Genomic DNA, 21,663 nt, shown 5'->3' on the forward strand with positions numbered 1-21,663 from the left:
CTTTTATCTCTTTTCAGAGACCATCATTATTTGTTGCTCACTTCTAATGCCACAACCGTTACAGCTTGTCTCAATTATTATCTTCATCTGTTCCTTGACCATCCTACCTATGAATGCTGCTCTCAGTCTCCCAGCGGGAAATAAAATAACCTTGTAGGGTCATTTCTTTCTTTTTGTGTATAAAACTGACCACTATTAGACCTTGAGTATGTTTTATGTTTTTCTTAGTTTTATTCATCTGTTTGTGAGAGGCATAGGGAATTGGGATTAGATTATACTTCGGAGGAGGAGGAGGAATCTGCAGAAGTTAAAGAAAAGAAAGGAACATTTCAAGGCAAGAACAATAATGTTCTTTTGGGAGTGAGAGAAATCAGAGGTGGGTGAAGATTAAGGAACAGGGACCCCAGAGATGTGTTTGCCTTTTTCTTTCTCAGATAGGGACTGGAAAGCTGAAGAAGGGTGACCAGTTGGAGTTCCCCTTTCTGAACTCAATTTCCAATGTAGAGTCTCTTTTACTGTTTTGGTTAAGAGGCAGGGATCAAGCTTGAGAAGATGAGTATATCAAGTGAAGACTAGTAACTAGATCTAAATTAAAGCAAATAATTTATGGAGCAGAAAGCACAGTTCCTAGAGTTAAAGCTGTAAGAGATGACTACTTATATATTACATGTAAGTCCAGTGGTCCTAAGTTGTCGACTTTCTGCAGTAAAGCACATGCAGAATACAAAAGTTTCTTATTTGACTTTTTTTGGTATATCTACTCTAAATCTATGTTTCATAGTTTCAGGGTTTTTAACCCAAAGTACTAATATGAATTAGTTTTTCCTTAAGGGAAAAATATTAACTATGATAAACAATGCAATATTATTATGTCCGAGTATCAAAATAGGTATGGGCTCTTCTACTTCTCCCTTAGTAAAATCCAACCTATTTTTCAAGGCCCAACTTTATTCAGTCTACCATACTCTTTACCTTTTCTGACTTACAGAACAGATCTACCACCTACTTGGTTTTTATCATAAATGCTCTTGTTATTTAAACCTTTCACATGCAAGTCTTATCTACCACAAAATTTATTTTCTTGAGGAAACAAGAAAATACAATACCTACACTGCTGGGCCAGATTTACTTACATGAAGAATTGTTTAGATGCTGATCTCGAAGGGTATGAAGTTCCCCAAGCAATTTGTCCATTTTTTGTTTCTTTTCCTGTAGCACTTTCATTTTGCTAAAAAGCTGGACTTTCTCATCAGGTAAATGCTCTGAAACTGATGGATTCCTGCTCTGGGAAATCTCCCTAGTTAATGAGAGACTTTCTGCCTGTCTTCTATTGTCTGGAACAGCTGGAGACTTAAGTGGGGGAAAAAAAAAGAAGAAAAACTAAGACTAAGGTAATTAAAGGTTGCATTTTCACATTAAAAATGCTTAAATATCCTTCATAAATAACGAGATAAATATTTGCCTAGGTTACGCTGATGGGTAACTATATGTCTTTCCTATTACCAACGTAAATACTGTTTCCTGATTTGCCACTATAACATACAGACGGTTTTATACACCCACACAACCACACAATGGTCTCAGCCTTATTATCTAGATCTAAATTAAGTGCTAATAAAGCCAAATTATCTAGAATAAACCTGCAAAAGCCTCATTCTCTCTCTCTTGTCATCCTTTTAGAACCATCACCATATACTTGAACTTCTTAACCCATCAATTTTTCCTACCACTTTAACTATGTTCCTCTTTTGCTTTGCTTTGCTTTGTGTGTGTGTGTATGTGTGTGTGTGTGTGTGTGTGTGTGTGTGTGTGTGTATGTGCTTCTAATTATGGGCCTTGGGGAAGAATTAAATATGAAACATTTCAAGAATCCATTAAGGCTTAGGGAAGGAATCAAAGCGTACAGACAGCATCGAGCTCAGATTTTTACACTTTGCCGCATTTCTATCAATTCTTTTTTTTTTTTTTAAGAGAAATAAAACATCACAGATTTAGCTAAAGCTCTATGTGTACCCTTCTCCAAGTAATCCCAGTCTGGAATCAGATATTTACTATTGTCATCACGTTTTTATTCTATAGCACATTTGTATGTATCCATAAAAAATATACATGCTTTACATGTTTTTAAACATAAGGTGTTATTCTTCTTTAACTTGCATTTTTCATTCATTAACTCCAGTTTATTTATTGTAAATACTGTACAGAATTTCATTCTATTACATATCATAATTTATTAATCCATTCTCCCAATTCATGGACATTTAGGTCATTTCTGGTTTTTTGCTATGAACACAATACCATCATAAACATTCTTATATATGTTTCCTGTGAACATGTGATAGTTTCTCTAAGGTGGGACTGCTGGGCCACAGAAAAATGCTTCCTCCCCTTTACTAAATAATACTAAATAACTCTTCAAAGTGGTCACACCATTCTTTTACTTTCACTTGGTCAGCAAGAAGACAAGAAGAACTGCATCTTCAATCATAATCCTTTTCAGTAGAGAAGTATTAATTCATCCTTTCTTCCCCATGGCCCATAGACTGGAACTTTCTATCATTATTTACAAAGGTCATCAAAATTTTAACACTTGTTAACCCTCAAATTAAACTTAAGAGCCTTCTTAAAATTGTTAGCTTTTGCAAAGGAGAGGCTAGGCCTGCCTATAACTGTGCCTAAGAGCCTCCTCCCAAATGCCTCTTTGTTGCTCAGATGTGGCCCTCTCTCTCTAGCTAAGCCAACTTGGCAGGTGAAATCACTGCCCTCCCCCCACATGGGATCTGACACCCAAGGGAGTAAATCTCCCCAGCAACGTGGAATATGACTCCCGGGGAGGAATCTAGACCCAGCATCGTGGGATGGAGAACATCTTCTTGACCAAAAGGGGGATGTGAAAGGAAATAAAATAAGCTTTAGTAGCAGAGAGATTCCAAAACGAGCCGAGAGGTCACTCTGGTGGGCACTCTTACACACAACAGACAACCCTTTTTAGGTTCTAATGAATTGGAATAGCTAGCAGCAAATACCTGAAACTATCAAACTACAACCCAGAAACCTTGAACCTTGAAGATAATTGTATAAAAATGCAGCTTATGAGGGGTGACAATGTGAGTGGGAAAGCCTATGGACCAAACTCCCCTTTGTCCAGTGTATGGATAGATGAGCAGAAAAATGGAGGCAAAAAAAAAAAAAAAGGCACCCACTGTTCTTTTTTACTTTAATTGTTCTTTTTCACTTTAATTTTTACTATTATTTTTGTGTGTGTGGCAATGAAAATGTTCAAAAATTAATTTTGGTGATGAACACACAACTACGTAATGGTACTGTAAACAAGTGAATGTATACTTTGTATGACTGCATGTTACATGAATATATCTCAGTAAAACTGAATTAAAAAAACTGCTAGCTTTAAATCTATGTAATAGTTTACTAAATTAAATCTTAAGGATTGTGACCAGTAACAATTCTTTGAGGAAAAAAGAATGTGTCATCTAATGACATACAAATGGAAAATTATGCTCATCAATTCATTCAAAGAAGAGTTCTCTAATTCAGCATTTCTCAAAGTATATATAGTCCTTAGACCACCAGCACAAATCACATGGGGAGAAGTCCACCCCAAACCTACATGTGATTATTTTGGAGGTAGGGAGTCCTGTTGGATGAAGCAATCTGCATTTTTTAAAATAACCTTGCCAAGTGATATTTACACTCACTAAAATGTGAGAACCACTGTTCTAATCAATGTAAACTTAAACTCAATTATACTAACAATATCAAGTTACCTGAGAATCACGAAGCTGATTATGAAAACGCTGTATCAAATCATTCAATTCTTCGTTTAGTTCAGATGTTATACTGATTCCAGATAGGCTACCTGCAGTTTCTGTTACAACTAGAAAGAAATTAACAACTACTGATTAAAATAAATAAATAAATTGAACACCTTTTCAGTTTGAGAAGATAAAAATAAATTTTGAAAATGAAAATTAAAAAAAAAAAAAAAAATCCCACCTAATGTAATTTGAAACTGGCTGTGTCAGTTTGAATGTATTATGTCCCCCAAATTGCCATTATCTTTGATGTAATCTTGTGTGGGCAGACATATTAGTGTTGATTAAGTTGGAATGTTTGGATTAGACTGTTTCCATGGAGATGTGCCCCACCCAACTATGGTGATAACTCTGATTAGATAACTTCCATGGAGGCGTGGCCCCGCCCAGTCTGCATGCACCTCGACTAGTTTCCAGGAGCACCATATAAGCTCAGACAGAACAAGCGACCTTGCTACAGCCAAGAGGGACACTTTGAAGAATGCACAGGAGTTGAGAGAGGAGCTACAGATGAGAGACAGTTTGAAGACAGCCGTTGAAAGCAGATTTTTACTACAGAGAAGCTAAGAGAGGACAAATGCCCAAGAGCAACTGAGAGTGACATTCTGAAGAGCAGTTGCAGCCTAGAGAGGAACATTCTGGGAGAAAGCCATTTTGAAACCAGAATTCCGGAGCAGATGCCAGCCAAGTGCCTTCCCAGCTAACAGAGGTTTTCAGGACACCATTGGTCATCCTCCAGTGAAGGTACCCAATTGCTGATGACTTACTCTGGATACTTTATGGCCTTAAGTCTGTAACTTTTTAACCAAATAAACCCCCTTTATAAAGCCAATCCATTTCTGGGTTTTGCATCCTGGCAGCATTAGCAAAACCGGAAAAGTATTCTTTTTTACTTTTATGTTTATTCTTATTCATGCTTTCTCTGGTATAAGGAAAATGTTCAAATAATACACTGGAGTGATGAATGCACAACTATATGATGGTACTGTGAACAGTTGATTGTACACCACAGATGACTGTATGATATGTGAATATATCTCAATAAAACTGAATTTAAAAAACAAAAAAAAATACATAGCTAAAATTCTTTCTGAAATAGTATTTAAAACAAATTCAAATTCAAACTACTCATTCTACTCCTGTTCCCCCTGCCTTATATTAAACTTTTTTAAAAAAAGAGATTACCTGTTTACTTAAAAAAAAAAAGTTCATAATCAAAACAGAAAGAAGACCCCTTGCCTAGAATTCAAGAGATCTCATTCTACTACATTAAAATTCCATATAAGCCTAGGCAAGTCACAAATTCCGTGTTAGAGTTCCTTCTCGATAAAACCAGGAATAAGAATAAAAGCTCTGGCTACTAACCTACATTTCTCTGATGATCAAGTAAGATGATATAAATGTAAATATTTGAAATCAACATAACTATCAAAGGAAAGTTTTCAAATCTGATACTACAAACTTGAAAAATATCCAAAAGGTTAGTTATTAACCAAACTAATACTAATCATCATGTAATTTTTTTTTCTTTTTTAAAAATCTATCTTGGGTTTGTTACCAAATCAATGTTATCAAAGCTGGTTTTTTACCAACTTTTCTTATACAGAGATATTTTAGGTCCTTCATCTTTTATTTATTTTATTTTTACACTCTGCTCCTTCCCCCATTGCCCGGTGTAACCTCTAATCTGCTTGTCGTCTCTGCAAATTTCCTATTTCTAGTGACCTCTTAAAATTGGTATCATTCAGTATCTAGGCTTATGTGCTTTGCTTATTTCACTGAGCATGTTTTCAAGATTTTTCCATGTTGCAGCATGCCTCTTAACTTCAGTCTTTCTTAGGCCAAACAATATTCCATTGTGTGTATGTACCATGTTTTGCTTATCCATTCATTTGTTGACAGACACTTTGGTTTTTCTACCTTTTTTGCTGTGTTGAAGTCTTTTAATATCTATTTCCTAAATACAAAAGTAAAAACTAATACTTTGGATTTTACAAGAGAAAAATGAAAATGAAAATCTGTGTAACTATTACTACATATACTATATACAACTACATAATTATTACAAGAGAACAAATTATTTAAAAGTCATAAAGTCCCTTATGAAAATGCAGAATTATATTAGGTATAACAGTGATTAGTGGGCTGGGCCAGTAGGCCAGGTGTGGACAACTGGGCAGCCTCAGTGGGGACCTAAAGTTGGTAACAAAAAATGAAAAATGGAGTGCCCGAAAGGAGATAAATTATTAGACTGGTGTGGTAGGGATAAACTACTAGTTTAAAACCTCACTTAATTGCATTTTAATAAGTATCAATACTGTTTTCCACTTAATGAGAAATCAAACACCTAGGTATGAGGTGATGAGACAAACGATATAAAACTAGACTCAATACTAAAGAATTCAATAACATTTTCACCTAAATGATACATGGCTGAGGGAAAGGAGAGGAAGAAAAAGAATGTTTCTGCATGTCAGCAGAACTGTATAGGATAAACATAGTTCAAAGGAGTTAACATATGCAACTAGAGACCTAAATGGAATTAGCCGATACTAACCTTAGAAGCTAAAGGTATTCTATAAATTCATTCACTGCCTCGCTTTAGGTTTAACCCTTCCTTAGGAGGCAAGAAAGTATAGCAATCCTAGCTCAATAAAGTATAAAAGATGGGAATAAAAGGATTAAGAATACTTTCAGTCAGAGGTACAAAATAGAACTATAATTTGTCCCTTTTACCTCTTAAGGATACTCTCTGATAAAAAAGTGAGTGAGCTGTTTGCATGGTACCTTTTCTTTATAGCCAAAGAAAAGCAGAGCACAGGGTAAGCCTCACTAAACAACAGTCAACAGCTGATTTTCTAATAGCCAGCCTGTCTATCTTGCTATACCATTATTTATTAAGCCTGGCTTATAAAAACAAGAGTCTAAGATTGTGGCATACCAGAATCATCCATCACAGCAATAGCTTCCTCTGCTTTATGCTGCAGAGCTAGAAGAGCAGCTTGTCGTCCTTGCAAAGCTCTCAGTTGCTCCTGCTGCTGCAACATCCTTTTTAATAAATCATGTTGTTTCTTCAAATTTTCTATCTCTTCCATAGGCTCCTGCTGAGGATCCCTGGCCTGGAAAGTAAGATCAACAATATTTATAGCTGACTATTAAAATCCATGGTCCTATTTCAACTACCAATGGCAAAGTATATAAACAGTTAATAAATCAGATACAACCCTGGGCACAATTTTAATAGACTTGAAAAAAGAATAAGAATAGAATGACACATTAATAGCCTGTCATGTTAGATAAGATCCTAAGCAATGGCTCAGAGTGAAGAAGAATTCACAAAAGGAAAGAAAAAGATATAGCAAAAGAAAGGTAAGAGGTCCAAGAGGGCAAAAGCCCCCCACCACCCCCATACACAAAAGCAGAGAGGAATCCAGACCCTACAGAAAAGTGGGAGCCAATTATGCCAAATTAATGACCTGAAAGTCTTTTTAACAAAGACCTGACCAAGAAACGTCCTGCCTCACTCCTAGAAGTGATGGGGGAGTGGGGCTGGGGGAGTGGGGGTGGGGGGGTTGGGGGGAAGAGAGGAGAGAAACAAACCCCCTTCAGGTGTATTATTATTTCTAACCAAGGACAGAAATTTTTGATTTTTTTTTTTATAATTATATGTGAACAGGTTTAATTTAATTGCATCTCATCATACAAACACATAATAAAGTAGAAAATTTTATATTTTCTATCAAGAATGCCATTGTTTTTTTCTCCTAAAATATGCCCATGCAGTTGAGTCTGAGAATATAAAACAGAAGTAAATACTAAAGCTAGAAGTTACCACCTTGTCCAAAACTAGAACAGAGTAAATAAGTACCACTTACAAGAATTTAAATGTTAATCATGAAACTATTCAAAATAGCAACATAAGAAAAAAAGGAAAGTCAATTAAGCAAAGAAACAAATTTAAATACAGCCCCCAAACAATATAAGCCAGATTGTGCATTTAAAGTATATCATAATGGCATTTTCACCACCAATTTACCAACTTTAAAAAGTCTTATATTTTAGAAATTCAATGATTTTACTTAATATTTTTATAAAATATTTTACCCTTCAACCCTGCACATTTGTTATACTTAGTCAATTTAAATTTTGCACTGCCACACAATTTTGGTTAGGGTTATACAGGTTTTAAATGAGTGATTCTTCCCCAAAGATACAATATAGAGTAAAGAAGTTCAATTATTTTCTTTTGAAAGTAGAAATACACTGACCTGATGTTCCTATGCACATTTGCTTCCTGGAGAAATTATGGAGAACACAAGAAATTTCTCAAGATGAACTCCCTTTTGGGTGACATCTCTTACCAATGCTGTGCAAAAATCAATTCTCTTCTCTTTACCTCCCCAAATGAAACTCATCAGTACAGTGAATCAGAATGAGTAACGGTAATAATATTTTACCATGTCACTTGAGAATCGATAAAATGAGTGAATGAGTAAGTATATGGCACAGAATTAAGTACTCAAAGAAAGTAAGTTCATATAGGAAGTAGATGCTATGGTTAGAATATGATATACATCAGAGGAGCCCAATCACAACCTGTCTACCCTTGACTGACTATTTTCTAGGCCTTGTGAACATGGGACAAAAATAATCTGTTTAAGCCACTATTTACTGGAAGTTTATCTACTGCCTTGAGTTTCTAATAAACTAAAGCCCCGTTTCAAATTAACTACTGCTTTCTCATTTCTCTATTACACAAAAGTGGAGCTACCTTGTTAACATTTATATTTATTCCTGTCAAATTTCATTTACATTTGCATCTTGAAAAAAAAAATCAAGGGAAGGGGGTAGGCTAACATCAATAGCTAGCCCTTCACAGACTTCAGCCAAAATACTTTCATAATTTCATCAAATTCATTGGTAAAATGTAAAAACAGACAAGTACAGGTCTCAATGGAATGACTCAGTAAAATCTCTCCAGGCTGATAGCAATCAATCAAATATTCCTCCAGCAAAGTATTAACAATATTGAATTAGGAAGAGGAAACAAAGCAAATAATGGAAAAGGTCATACAGGGGAAAAGACCACCAAGAATGCAAATCTCCAACTAACTGATAATCTCTCCAACTCCCCAGTTTAGACTCAAATTTACCTTAACCTATATAATTTTAATGAGTTTACTAAGCAACTTAACATTATAAAGAGATTTTTACCTTTGAAAAGCAAACTTTTAAAAATTATTTTAATCCTTATTAGATGATTTGCGAAACTTTGATATCACAATTATAAATAATTCTAAGTTATTTATTAAAGTAAACGCAATTATTTTCAGACTACACTAATCCAAAAAGGAATTCCACCAATTTTCAAAATTAGTGGAGTTTTACTACTGCTTAATCTTAGCATCCATGTAAATGATGTTTCAGACTAATACTTTAAAAAGCTTTTTGGGGTGGGGGAACAAAACTATGATCATGTATAAAGAAAGGCATGATGAGAAGAAGAGAAGTAATAAAAATATTTAGGGATGAGAACATGCCAGGAAGTTAGTACAAGGAATAGGAATACAAAAAAGAAGCCAAAGTAATATTATATTAAGAGGTACTTCTCATGATATTTAGTATCTATAGGACTAAATCCACTCTTCAAACACATTTTTTTTACTTAAACTTTTTCTGAGTCCCTTTTCATCAACTACATTTTTGCCTTATAGATTTAAAAATAACAACAACTTAGATATGAATGTCAGATTCCAGAAAAAGAATCTAGTACATAGGAGGAATTTATGACCTAGGGACCCGGCAGCTTATCTCAGAAAAACCAGGTGCGACATAAACTAAAGGATAAAGGCTGTTCAAGGCTGTTCATGGTGGCGCCTCGACCCCCAGGGGGCGGATAAGGCAAGATCAGATATGCCCATAAGATGAACAACTAGAAAGGCCTGCTCTCCCTAGATAGATAACACAGCTACATTTCAAAGAAGAATAATGCTCAGAACCCTAGGAACCAATCAGCCCAGAAATTGATAAGCACTCCCCCAGTTGAAGCACAGGACACACTCAGCAGTCACCCTTCCCCGCCAACACCCTCCCAATCCAACGTGGGTTTTTCTTTTAAAAAATGCTGCTCTCACATAGAGAAGTGGAGCCATTTTCTTTCTTTCTTTTCACTGGCTCCCACCTACTTTCCTCCTCTAATAAACCTTAAACTCTCTACTTAAACCATGGCTCGCTGCATTGTGTGGATTCCTGAACGACTCCAATCTAACAATGAAATCCTAAGATTGTATTTAGACATGGTTCAATTTCAGAAAACCCTAAGTTTTCCTTTCCTCTATTCAACTGATGTTTCCCCAATAATTATTCATGAATTCAAATATCTTTTTACAACTAAAAGTACTTGAAATAGTATGCACTTGAATCATTTCATGTGAAAGGTGAGGACACTATATGCCAAGATACAGCTGTGATTTATCAAACATCAGTTACAAGAAGTCAGGTTTCCCAGTTTCCACTGTAGTGTTCTTTACACGTTCCACCCCAAAACTGACTATCTAACTACATGCTTGGGACAGTCCTTAAATGATGACATGTAAGACACAAACAGCACCCTGAAGACACATAACCAGTATGGGAGCCAGGGACAGCCACATGAAATAACTAGAAATGATGAATGTAAGAGCCAACAAAAGCTACATGCTATTTAAAAAAAAAAAAAAAAAAAACTTTATAATTCTCTAGGAACTGAGATTAGGTGGTGGTGGGTAGGGAAAGGTGGGTATAGAAAAACAATGAGGGCATGGGTACTCAGGGAAGGCTTTCCTTCAAGTTATGCAAAATGTCATCATGTCTACAATATGGTCCATAAAATGGACAATACCCTTAAAAGGCAGTTCTAGAATATAAATCATCTCATATCAAACTGTAACCCACAAAGTTGTTTCCAGCTCTGAATCTCAGGAAAGACTTCAACTTTTTTTTCATACTCTTGTAATAGAATACTACATTCTGAAAGGATTCTAAGGAGGGAATGGGGGTGGGATGAAGAGAATGACAGATTCTGCACAGCACAGAGAGAACAGCCAGTTGGTAAGAATTACGATTCTTCCGAGAAACTAAAATCATTTTATATATACAGTCTGATATGACTACACTTGGATAGCCTTACAAATCTTTAAAAGATGAAAAAGAATCAAATTGGAATAAATTACAAGAAGCAAGTTCAATAGAAAATAATATTTATTTATAAGGACATTATTCAAAGAAACTTAAAAACAGTAAAGTGGCTTTTTAAAGTAAATACAATGCCTTAAAAAAAAAAGTAAAACTGGCAGATACTATGCTGTAGTACCTACCAACTGCTAAGTTTTGTTTGTCACTATTCAGAAGACTTAAAAAGAACAAAAATCCCAAAGGATGCCCATTATGCTTCATGTTCACTTCCTCCTCTCCTTGTTTTTAATATACTCAACGACTTTACTATTAAATTGGGGCAACATGTGCTTACCACTCTATAGTAAGATTCCTATAACTGATTTCAAACTGTATTCTCAAATTCTTATGCGAGCCCAAAGGAAAAAAGACTGCCCAAATACCGAAAGGGTTAGGTTGTGTCATTTTTAAACAGGCACAGACAGAAAATATAAAATATCTACACAACAGGGAAAAACAACCACCACCACCACAACTGATCCTACCTAGGTAACAAGCCAGTAATAAACATGTGAAATAAGTCTTGTCTATACTCAATTATTAAAAACAGAAATTTGCTCTTGCCAAATGGATATGAACTCTTTTATAAAAAAAATAGTTACAAAAAAAACCTATTTTTATTCAAATTGTTTTAAATGGAACTACTCAATGCTTTTCTTTAAACTTTTCCTGGAAGCCTTTAAAGAACAATTAAAACAAACACTGGATAATTAAACCACAAAAACTATTAGCAAACTAATCACTGGATAATTAAGTATCTTTCTTAAAAAGGAATGGAAGGGGTTTCCAACCGGAACAAAGCTATAAACCAAAAAACACTATAAAAGTTTTTCATTCTTACAAAGACAGGAGAGTTTGTAGCTTCCTGTTTTTTTTTTTTTTCTTTAATGAATGACTATAAGAAATAAGAATAAAATTTAAATTACCATCTGAATTCACAAACACAAACATCACAGACAAAAAGCAGATGGTCAAGATTTAAGAATGTGTTCTATTTTGAGTCCTCAATTGCAAAAAAAAAAAAAAAAAGGATTAAGTTTCAAATCCTTTGTTAATGTCAATTAAGAACAGCTACCACATATAATCAATGAAGTGATGTACAAGCAAGTAGGAAGAAATAAAAATGTTAAGGGAAAATATTTTTCTAAAGCCAATTACAATATAATAATTAGCCATGTTAATAATAATACATATATTAAGAGTAATAGCAACAACAGAAAAGCAAACAAGGAAGAGGAAATATGAACAAAGCAGGTGCTCATTTAGAGACTTCCAGAGTTAATATTGTGAAGTATACTTTTGAGGGAAATCCATGTTTTCGGCTATACTTCCTATTAGGCCTCAGTTCCCTGTCATTCTGAGGAGGTCTGTCACCTTTCCCTTTTGGACTTGTAATGTCAATGTCTGAAACCTGTTCTTGTGAAGCTGAATTCCCTGGTTTGTCCTCAATGCAAGGCCAAATTTTCAGACTAAAAGATGCCTCATTTATTAAATAGTGTAGCATATTAATTTCTTAACAAAACTCCTGTTTAACATATAAGTCAGCCTTGTAAATAAATACAAAAAATTTACCAGTCCACCTTTTAAAAAAAAAAACACAAAACCAATCCACCCACCCAGGGGTAGTAAAGACATTTAAGTTTCAGTAGGCTAGAATGTGACTTAATTAAGCGAGTTTTATTCCCTAGGCTACTTCCAAACTATTCAACTAACTGCCAAAGCATACTTCATCACTTATTCTGCTACATCTTACTTATCAATGCTTATAACGTCATACATTATGAAAAAATTCTCATCATGGTGAATATTTCATATGTTACTGTCAATTACAATAATCAATCCCTCCCCAACAGAATTTCTTTACCCATATTCCCCAAACCTTCCATTTCTACAGGAATGAAATGTGAGGATAAAATTAATCCCAGCACCACTGCAAATTGGAAAATAATTTCTCCATCACAGAAACCATTATTCAACAAATGTTTGGATCAAGCCCTTTCCTCTGAGTATCTTCTGGTGAAAATAACTTAAAAGAATATTTGAAATTTCCTCCTCAAATCAGGAAGGGCATGGAAGAGAAATGAGGCAGATAAGAACCTAAAGGAAACAAACCCTCAAATTCTTAATGCTGAATGGTGTTTTGGACATATCAGAAACAAAAGACAAACATGTATTGTTATTTCACAAGAAAAGCTTTACTGGTGATTAGGTTTTCAGGTTTACTATTGCACAATCATAGCCTTATTTGTTAAAATAAAAATGCTTATAAGCAGACTTTTTTTTGTGGGGGTAAAAGACAGTTAAGAAAATTTGCCATTTTTAAGCATACAATTCAGCAGAATTATGCTCACAATGTTGTGCAATCATCACTATATATTTCCAAAACTTTTTCATCACCCTAAACAGAAACTATGTATCCATGAGGCAATAACTCCCCATTCCTTCCTCCTCTCAGCACCTGGAAATGTCTAATATATCTCTTGTCTCTATGAATTGGCCTATTCCATAAGTGAAATCATGTAATATTTGTCCTTTTGTGTCTGGCTTATTTCACTTGCATAAGGGTCACCCATGTTGTAGCATGCATTAGAACTTCATTCCTTTTAATAATTTAATACTCCACTGTATATATTTTTTTGTTTATCCATTCATCTGTTGATGGACACTTGGGGAGTTTCCACCTTTTGGCTATTGTAAGTAGTAACTGCTATGAACACTGGTATACAAGTATCAACTTGAATCCCTGTTTTCGATTCTTTTGGATATATACCAAGAAGTAGGACTGCTGGGTTATATGGTAGTTCTTTGTTTCACAGTATTTTGATAAATTTCATTTCGCAGAATCAGAAATTTTAATATTTTTCTCACTGTAAGTTACAATGTAAATGCTATGCTGTCCCATTTTCTAATCTTGCACCTTAATTTCTCAATCATTGATTTTTCCAGTCCCAAGCTAAGAGAATGAGAAATGAAAACTCCTAATAGCTTTAAAATAAGTTTTCAACAGCAAATAAACTTGGAGACTTTTCAAGAGACTATGTGCTAAGTAAATGCTAATGACAGTGTATAATCATACCCTTAATACCTGTGACAGGTTTTAATTTTCTGAACGCCTCTTAAAATTAGTAAAGCTGTATTTAATAAAACAAACCAGAAAAATGTTTCTGTAAGCTGAAGATCAAAAAGTAGGTTTCCAAATCATTCAATGAAACTATTTTTAACATTAATAAATTTCCATGTTTAAAAGTATACAGCATTAACAATTTGAGGGTCTCTTCCCTGCAACACACTTTTCAATAAGGAATACCCATAAAATGGAAAACTGGGAAAAAATTTTAAATCTTCATTTCCAGCAGTTTAATTACCAAAAAGCTGCTTACCGTGGTATCTGAAGCCTCAGACTGCACATCTATGTTTAGCGATGTGCTCTCAGCTACAGAACCAGATCCCACAGCTGAATCTATAGTCCGAACATCATCCTCCTCATTTTCTCTAGCCTGAAATATTTTAGTGGTATAAATCATACAACTATAAAAAGGGCAAGAAAATGTTATCATGGATGGCACGATTTTTTGAAAATAAGTAAATTCCTCTGGGGTAGCACCAGAATGTCATTAGCATATGTACAAAGTAAACTAGAAAAACAACCCAATACATTGTTTAAAAGATCCAAAACTCACAAGGATTTTTTGAAGAAATTTCATGTATGATTTTTCTTGTTCTTTAAGGTGATCTATAAGATGAGTAAGGCGCTCCACATTAGCAGATCTTTCATTTTTCTCTACAAGATCTTCCCGCATAGAACTAGCCTTAGTAATATAGTCACGAATTTGAACAAGCCTGCTTACAATCTGCAAGGAAAATAATTTTTTAAAAGCAAGAAAGTAAACAATATATAAAACTGCACGTAATTTGTTGGCAACAGTGTTACAGATTTTGTATTTCAAAGATAATAATTGGAGATACTTTTGGGTTTATTGTGTGTATACATACATGCAAAAAATCTGAATCAAATTTAGAACTTAATCAACAGAGTTGGTAACACTAACTTCTAATTAATGTTAATTTCAAAATAAATTTCAACATTAATTTGTATTACCTGAAAATTTTTATTTATAGAATGGTAAACTAAACTCATTATGTATGACTAAATTAATTTACAAAAATAGAAAATATAAAGATATATAAAAGATTTGAAAGCACTTTTCAAAAATATTTTATCATAATTTAAAATTATAACAATCTATTAATTGTTCCCCTTTCCTTTATTAAAAATTGGCAACATAGTATGTGACAGACAAAAAGAAATCTTCATTAACCTGAATATCTCACTTCTACAATCATTTTGGATAACGAGAAATTCACTCTATGCTGAATAAAAACGGTAGATTAATGAGGAAAGTCATGGAAGTACTTTAATCTCACCTAAATAAAATTCCTATGTGTATAACCAAATATAAGTTTTGTTTTTTAATCTTAATGTTTACACTATGAGGTGAAAGCAAAGATTAAAAGAAACACAAATTTCATCACCTGGCTACTCTCCATCGCAGGCTCTCCTCTCCCATCTTCTTCAGAGACTTGACAGTTTTGCAAAAGGTCATTACTTAAAGCAGAAGCAAATAACTCTTTACATTGTGCTGATCCAATAGTTTCTCTCTTTTGAGGACTTGTAGCAGCATCTTTGCTTCTGTTAGTATTGATCTGCATAGGTAAAAAGTTGAAGGGCTTTCGGTTTTCACTAAGTTGACGTTTGTTGTTAGCAGCTGTTGCTCTACCTTGAGAATCACTTCCAATGCTTCTCTATATATGAAAAAGACACCAAATCCCATGAACATTAATTTTTCAACAAATTAAAAAAATCTTTTTCAGTGTTCTTAGTTTCACTATCAGGTATTGATTCAGGAGGTATGCATGAACAGGTTCAGAGTTAGATTTGAAATAGCTTCCGATCTATAAAATTCTTTTTCAAAAATAACTAATTTCGATTAGCATTTCCTACTTCTTATTTTGTGAGAGACAATTCAATTCATGAATATGAACAATATTAGTCTAAATGAAGTACTAGGACTATGGACCTTATCTATAACTCATGTTGAGATTCTTACTTGTTCACAGAATTTTTACAGGCTTTGGACCCAAGGAATCAATGTTAACAATATGAGGATCAGTCTAAAGATGTGTTATACGAAGTACTGTCTTAAAAAATACTCAGCTTAGTGCCTAGCACAGTAAGAATTCAGTAATTAGTAAACAGATGACCAAATGATACACTAGCATCACCATCATCATACCAGACTTGAATCTAATCTTCATGCATATTTGGAAACCTATTTATTTTTGCCAAGCACAGACTTCACAGTAGAATATTTGTCAAGAGAAAGAGTCCATCATTTCTACTTGCTTTTCGCTCTAAATTATATTTCAGTGATTAAAAATGCAAGCCATAGTTTTATTCTAAATTTGTGGTAAACCACCATATTCCAATGATAAATATACTAAGTTGGATCTTTTCATTTGCTTAAAAGCAGTATTATTCAGTTTCTAACATGCAAAGTTTAGTTTCATAATAAAATCCTTTAAATTAGTCACATAGCACAGTAATAAGAGTCCAGAGAAACTTGTCCTCAGCAAGTTTAGAAATAATACTTTACTTTCCTCCAAATCACACAGTAATACCACCATTGATCAACTGTCAAAATTCTTTCCATATGCACAGAAATGAAAAAAAAAAAGTAAATAAATGACTCAGTTTTATATTCTTAAGACAAACTAACATTTCAAGTCTTTCCCATACTCATAACTTTATTTTTAAAATAATTCACAAACCTGATCTAAATCACTGAAGTTTATCCGCTGTTTAAGTTTCTCTAATTCTGCTTGTTCTGGGACAGACATTTGAGTCATATATCTACTGTGCGGAAATGTATGTGGAGTCTTTGTTCTTCGCCTTCCAACGCCTGGTGATGACTCCGGAGAAATATCATTAGTTACCCTTTTATCACTTTCTACACCAAACTTTTTCTTATTCTTTTCTGATGGTCTATTTGCCTTCTTCTGTTGGCCACCCCAATCCTTTAAAAAAGTAAAAGCAAAAGTAAATCTGGACTCTATCAAAGCAGGGAAATAATTTGGTATGCTTTAAATATTTGGAAATGGATAGAGATGATGACAGCACATTATAATGAGTGTCACTGGAATATGTGAGTGATTGTGACTGAAACAAAAGTTTAGAGTCATGTATGTCATTAGAAGAAAAGCTAGAGGATAAAACATGGGATTGTATAACCCAGTGAACCCTGTGGTGTACGATGTGATTAGTAGTATAAATATAAAAATGTTCTTTCATGAAGTAGAACAGATGTATGTCACTATTAACACGGAGTTAATAAGAGTGGTGCATGGGGAAAAATGTACCTACTGCCAACTATGGACTATAGTTAACAGTAATATTTTAATATTCTTTCATCAACAGTAACAAATGTACTATACCAATGGTAAGGGTCAAAAATAGAGGGGAAATGGGGTTTGGATGCTAGGGTTATTTTTCTGGAGTAATGAAAATGTCCTAAAATTGATTGTGGTGATGAATACACAACTACGTGATAATAGTGTGAACCACTGATTGAATACTTTGTATGGATTGTATGGTATGTGAATATCTCAAGAAAACTGCTTTAAAAAAAAAAAAGAAACAAGCTATCAAGTCACAAAAAGACAAGCAGAAACCTTAAATGCGTATTGCTTAGTCAAAGAATCCAGTCTGAAAAGGCTACACAGTTTGATTTTAACTATATGACATTCGTGGGAAGGCAAGATTATAGGTACAAAAAAAAACAAAATCATTGGCTGCTAGGGATATGGGGAGAGGGATGAATGGGGGAGCACAGGACATTTTTAGGGCAGTGAAACTAATCTGTATAATACAGTAATGGTCGATACATGGCATTAGGTATTTGTCAAAACCCAAAGAACACAAAGAGATCACCCTAACATAAACTATGGACTTCAGTTAATAACAGTATTTCAGTACTGTTCATCAGTTTTAGCAAATGTACCACACTAATGAAAGAAGTTAATAATAAGGGAAACTGGAAAACAAGGGTATATGGGAATTCTCTGTACTATCTGATACATTTTCTGTAAACATAAAACCGCTCTGAAAAATAGTCTATTAATTTAAAAAACAAAACACACATTTCACACATTTGGTCAATCTTAAAGTTAAAACAACAAATTAAGCATTTTCCACATAAATATAGCTACGGAAAATTGTTTACTTCTATTAATCCTCTTGTTCCCTCATTAGATCTATCCTAAATTCATTTGTCCTTCAAAAAATATTACTTTCCTATCACAGACCATTAACGAATACAAATCCCCAAACCTCAATTCTGCAATTTTCAAAATCTATTTTCAAAAGCATTTTAAAAAATGGTTGGTCACTATTTATAAATTGAAGAGTAAAATAAATTATAGATTCCTTTATTGGCCTCCTTTAAATGCAGTATGCAAGATAAAAACAGGAGAGATGAGGAGTCAACTTGAATTCTAAAGTAATTACTGTTTTCTGATGGCTCCACTGTGTGACTTTAAGCAATTTACTTAACTTCCTATAGACTTTGTTTCTTAATCTCTAAAAATAACACACTTTTAATATCATCTTTAATATAGGATTAAAAAATAACATGTAAATGACTCCCAGGAATGTAAATCTATTTGGCAACATGGAACAAGACTCCCATGGATGAGCCTAGACATGGTATCATGGGACTAAGAAAGCATTCTTGACCAAAAGGGGGAAGTGAAATGAAACAAAATAAAGTTTCAGTGGCTGACAGATTTCAAATGGAGTTGAGAGGTCATTCTGGAAATTATTCTTTTGTGTTATATAGATAGCTGTTTTTAGTGTATTGGAATAGCTAGAAGGAAATAACTGAAACTGTTGAACTGCAACCCAGAAGCCATGATTCCCGAAGATGACTGCATTAACTATGCAGCTTACACAGTATGACTGTGATTGTGAAAACCTTGTGGCTCATACTCCCTTTATCCAGTGTACAGACACATGAGTAGAAAAATGGAGATGAAAATTTAATGAAAAATAGGGTGGGATGGGTGGGATGGGATGTTTTAGGTGTTCTTTTTTTTACTTTTTATTTATTAATTTATTTTTTGAAGTAATGAAAATGTTCAAAACTTGACTGTGGTGATGAATGCACAACTATATGATGGCACTATGAACAACTGATTGTACACTGTGGGTGACTGTATGGTATGAGAATGTATCTCAATAAAACTGAATTTAAAAAAACATGTAAAACATCTAGCACAGTGCCTAGCATTAAGTAGATAATAAACATACTTATTATTTCTTAACTTTTTATAGACAACTATGTACTACATGATAACATCTGATACGGAATGACAACAAATGCTTAATTTTGTAACTAGAAAACATTTTTATTTACTTAGTTATACCCATATAACCAAACTCATTCAAATAAAAAGTCTATAAATTCTCACCTTGTCCATACTGGAAAAATATTTTGATTACTATTAGAATTAAAACCTTTTGGGATATTTTCCTCATTTATAACAAACTCCTTTCTCTGAGTTCTGTCCATCCATCCCAATCAATGTTCCAACATCTACACTACTTACCCCATGCCATCCTGACCAGGGATGACTGGAAAAGAGGCATCCAAATTGGGATAATCCTTTTTTAAAGTTTCAAACTGGGAACTAAAATACAACTCAGCAGTAAATAATTACAGCCATAATGGTATACTTTAGAATGTTGGGGCAGCCCATCAAGTGGGTCTGAAAAGGTAAAAAGGCTGCTCTGTGAATACAAAGTTGTGTTAAGCAGAGTCAAGGAGTGAAAAAATAATTCTTGAGGATTTTCCAATTCTTTTTTCTAATATCTTCCTAAAACCTATCTGTATTCAATAAAGCGGCTTTAAAGTCTCCTTTTTTGGCTAAAGCTAACTCAAGTTGATTTCTGTTATGTGCAGCAAATGTCTTCACAGGAATATAACTAATAGCCAACGGTCCCTTCAAGTTTTGGGGGGCAGAGAGAAATGTGTTAATACAGAGTTTCAGTGAGTTAGATTTAGTTAAGTCAGGGAAAAGTCACATTTTAAAATTAGTAGTTAACAACACACTGTCAATAAGATACTATACCCTATTGTTGAGTCGGTCATCAACACTCTCATTACTCCAGTTAGGTAAGTCCTGATCATTGGTGCCTTCTTCAAAAGGACCTCCTCCTGTGGCCATACTGGCTTTGTTGATTACTTTTCTGCAAAACAAGTAACAACCAAGCCTTTCAACACATAAAAACAAACTTCAATTTTTAAATCATTGCATGAAGCGTAGCAATATAAAGTTGATTTTATGAGATAAAAAGAGGCATCAACAACCACACATCACAAATTGATTTAGCTGCTGTAGGCATATTATGATTAATGTGAAACTCTTAACACTGAGACCTGAATCAAGCTTGATTATTGACTTGATCGAAGCTAATGGTATAACAGTTTAAGGATATCTTATGAGCACTGAACCTCAATTAAAATACAGCAAAATTAAGTAGCTAGGATGTTGGGGCAGAGGGGAGGGAAAACCACTGAATACCCACTGTATGTACTGGCCTGCCATGCTTTAAGGTTATTTTCTTTAATTTATTCCACACAGTCCTAAAAGGTAGCATAAGGAAAAAGAAAGAGAGTTATTAACAGCTAGAATGAGAACTTCACTTAGGGAAGAAACTGTCTTTGTTTTGACAATGAACTTGGAACAAAGGCGATGCCTGGGCATTAGTTTTGTGTCCAAGATTAAAAGAAGGTAGAAATGCTCTATATGAAACAAGGAGAGTTTTGGTTGTAATAAGAAGGAAGGTACATCAGAATGGTAAGCAAGATGAAAAGAAGGTATATAGAGAGAAACAGGTAGGGTGAAGGGCCAGTAAAATCCAAGAGCGATGTGGCCAAAAAACATTTTAAGAATAGTGATGCTTACTGCCTTATTTTTAATTATTTATATTACTGCTACCTCACAGCTTTCCCTAAAATGTCAATAAAGTCAGCCAAATTGACAAACGCTCCCTAAAAAAATGAAACAAAACAAAGAGGGATTTTTGCTTGCGTATGTAAAAATCAAGGAAGGGAGACTGAATTTCATCCCTGGATCAAAAAATGTGAAACAGAAGCAGCAACGGTAGAAGCAGAGGTTCAGAATCTGAGATGACCATGAGGAAACAAGATTGCTATATAATCTTGTGCTTCCACTGCCTGTGGAATTGTACAGGGTAAGACGGAGGAGAGCTGAGTGAAAGAGAAGAGGTTAAGATAATTTCATCTAAAATTTAAGGGGCAGGGAAAGCCATTAGACATCTGGGTTAGAGGAGGCACCCCATTTCACAAACAATAAAACCAATTTTCAAAGGAATTAAATAATTTTGCTAAGATCATTCAGCTAAAAAAAAAAGTAAAAAAAAAAAAGGATGCAAAATCTAAGTTGCTTTGATTCTAAGTCCTAACTCACCCCATTCACTACAGCTTGTTATTAAAAGGCTTATCAATAAGTACAAAGTAGTTTTACCCCATAAATGTTC

General features: G+C 34.1%; 1 protein-coding gene across 14 annotated transcripts in view; it reads right to left on the reverse strand.

Moving 5' to 3' along the window:
• Positions 1-21,663, reverse strand: part of PCM1 (pericentriolar material 1) — a 126,443-nt gene that overhangs the window by 97,822 nt on the left and 6,958 nt on the right. For 5 of the 14 annotated variants that reach the window (XM_037831208.1, XM_037831209.1, XM_037831210.1 and 2 more), the window contains 8 exons: positions 20,232-20,349; positions 16,875-17,120; positions 15,579-15,848; positions 14,726-14,896; positions 14,426-14,542; positions 6,775-6,952; positions 3,786-3,895; positions 1,134-1,350 (listed from right to left, as the gene is read on the reverse strand). In XM_037831208.1, coding sequence (XP_037687136.1) covers positions 1,134-1,350; positions 3,786-3,895; positions 6,775-6,952; positions 14,426-14,542; positions 14,726-14,896; positions 15,579-15,848; positions 16,875-17,120; positions 20,232-20,327 — 1,405 coding nt within the window. In that variant the 5' untranslated portion in view covers positions 20,328-20,349. Of the gene's footprint in view, positions 1-1,133; positions 1,351-3,785; positions 3,896-6,774; positions 6,953-14,425; positions 14,543-14,725; positions 14,897-15,578; positions 15,849-16,874; positions 17,121-20,231; positions 20,350-20,688; positions 20,711-21,663 lie in introns of those variants that run through there. The other 9 variants (XM_037831213.1, XM_037831212.1, XM_037831207.1 and 6 more) reach the window with 5 other exon arrangements.

This window comes from Choloepus didactylus, chromosome 3 (assembly GCF_015220235.1).
Source record: "Choloepus didactylus isolate mChoDid1 chromosome 3, mChoDid1.pri, whole genome shotgun sequence".
NCBI lineage: Eukaryota > Metazoa > Chordata > Mammalia > Pilosa > Megalonychidae > Choloepus > Choloepus didactylus.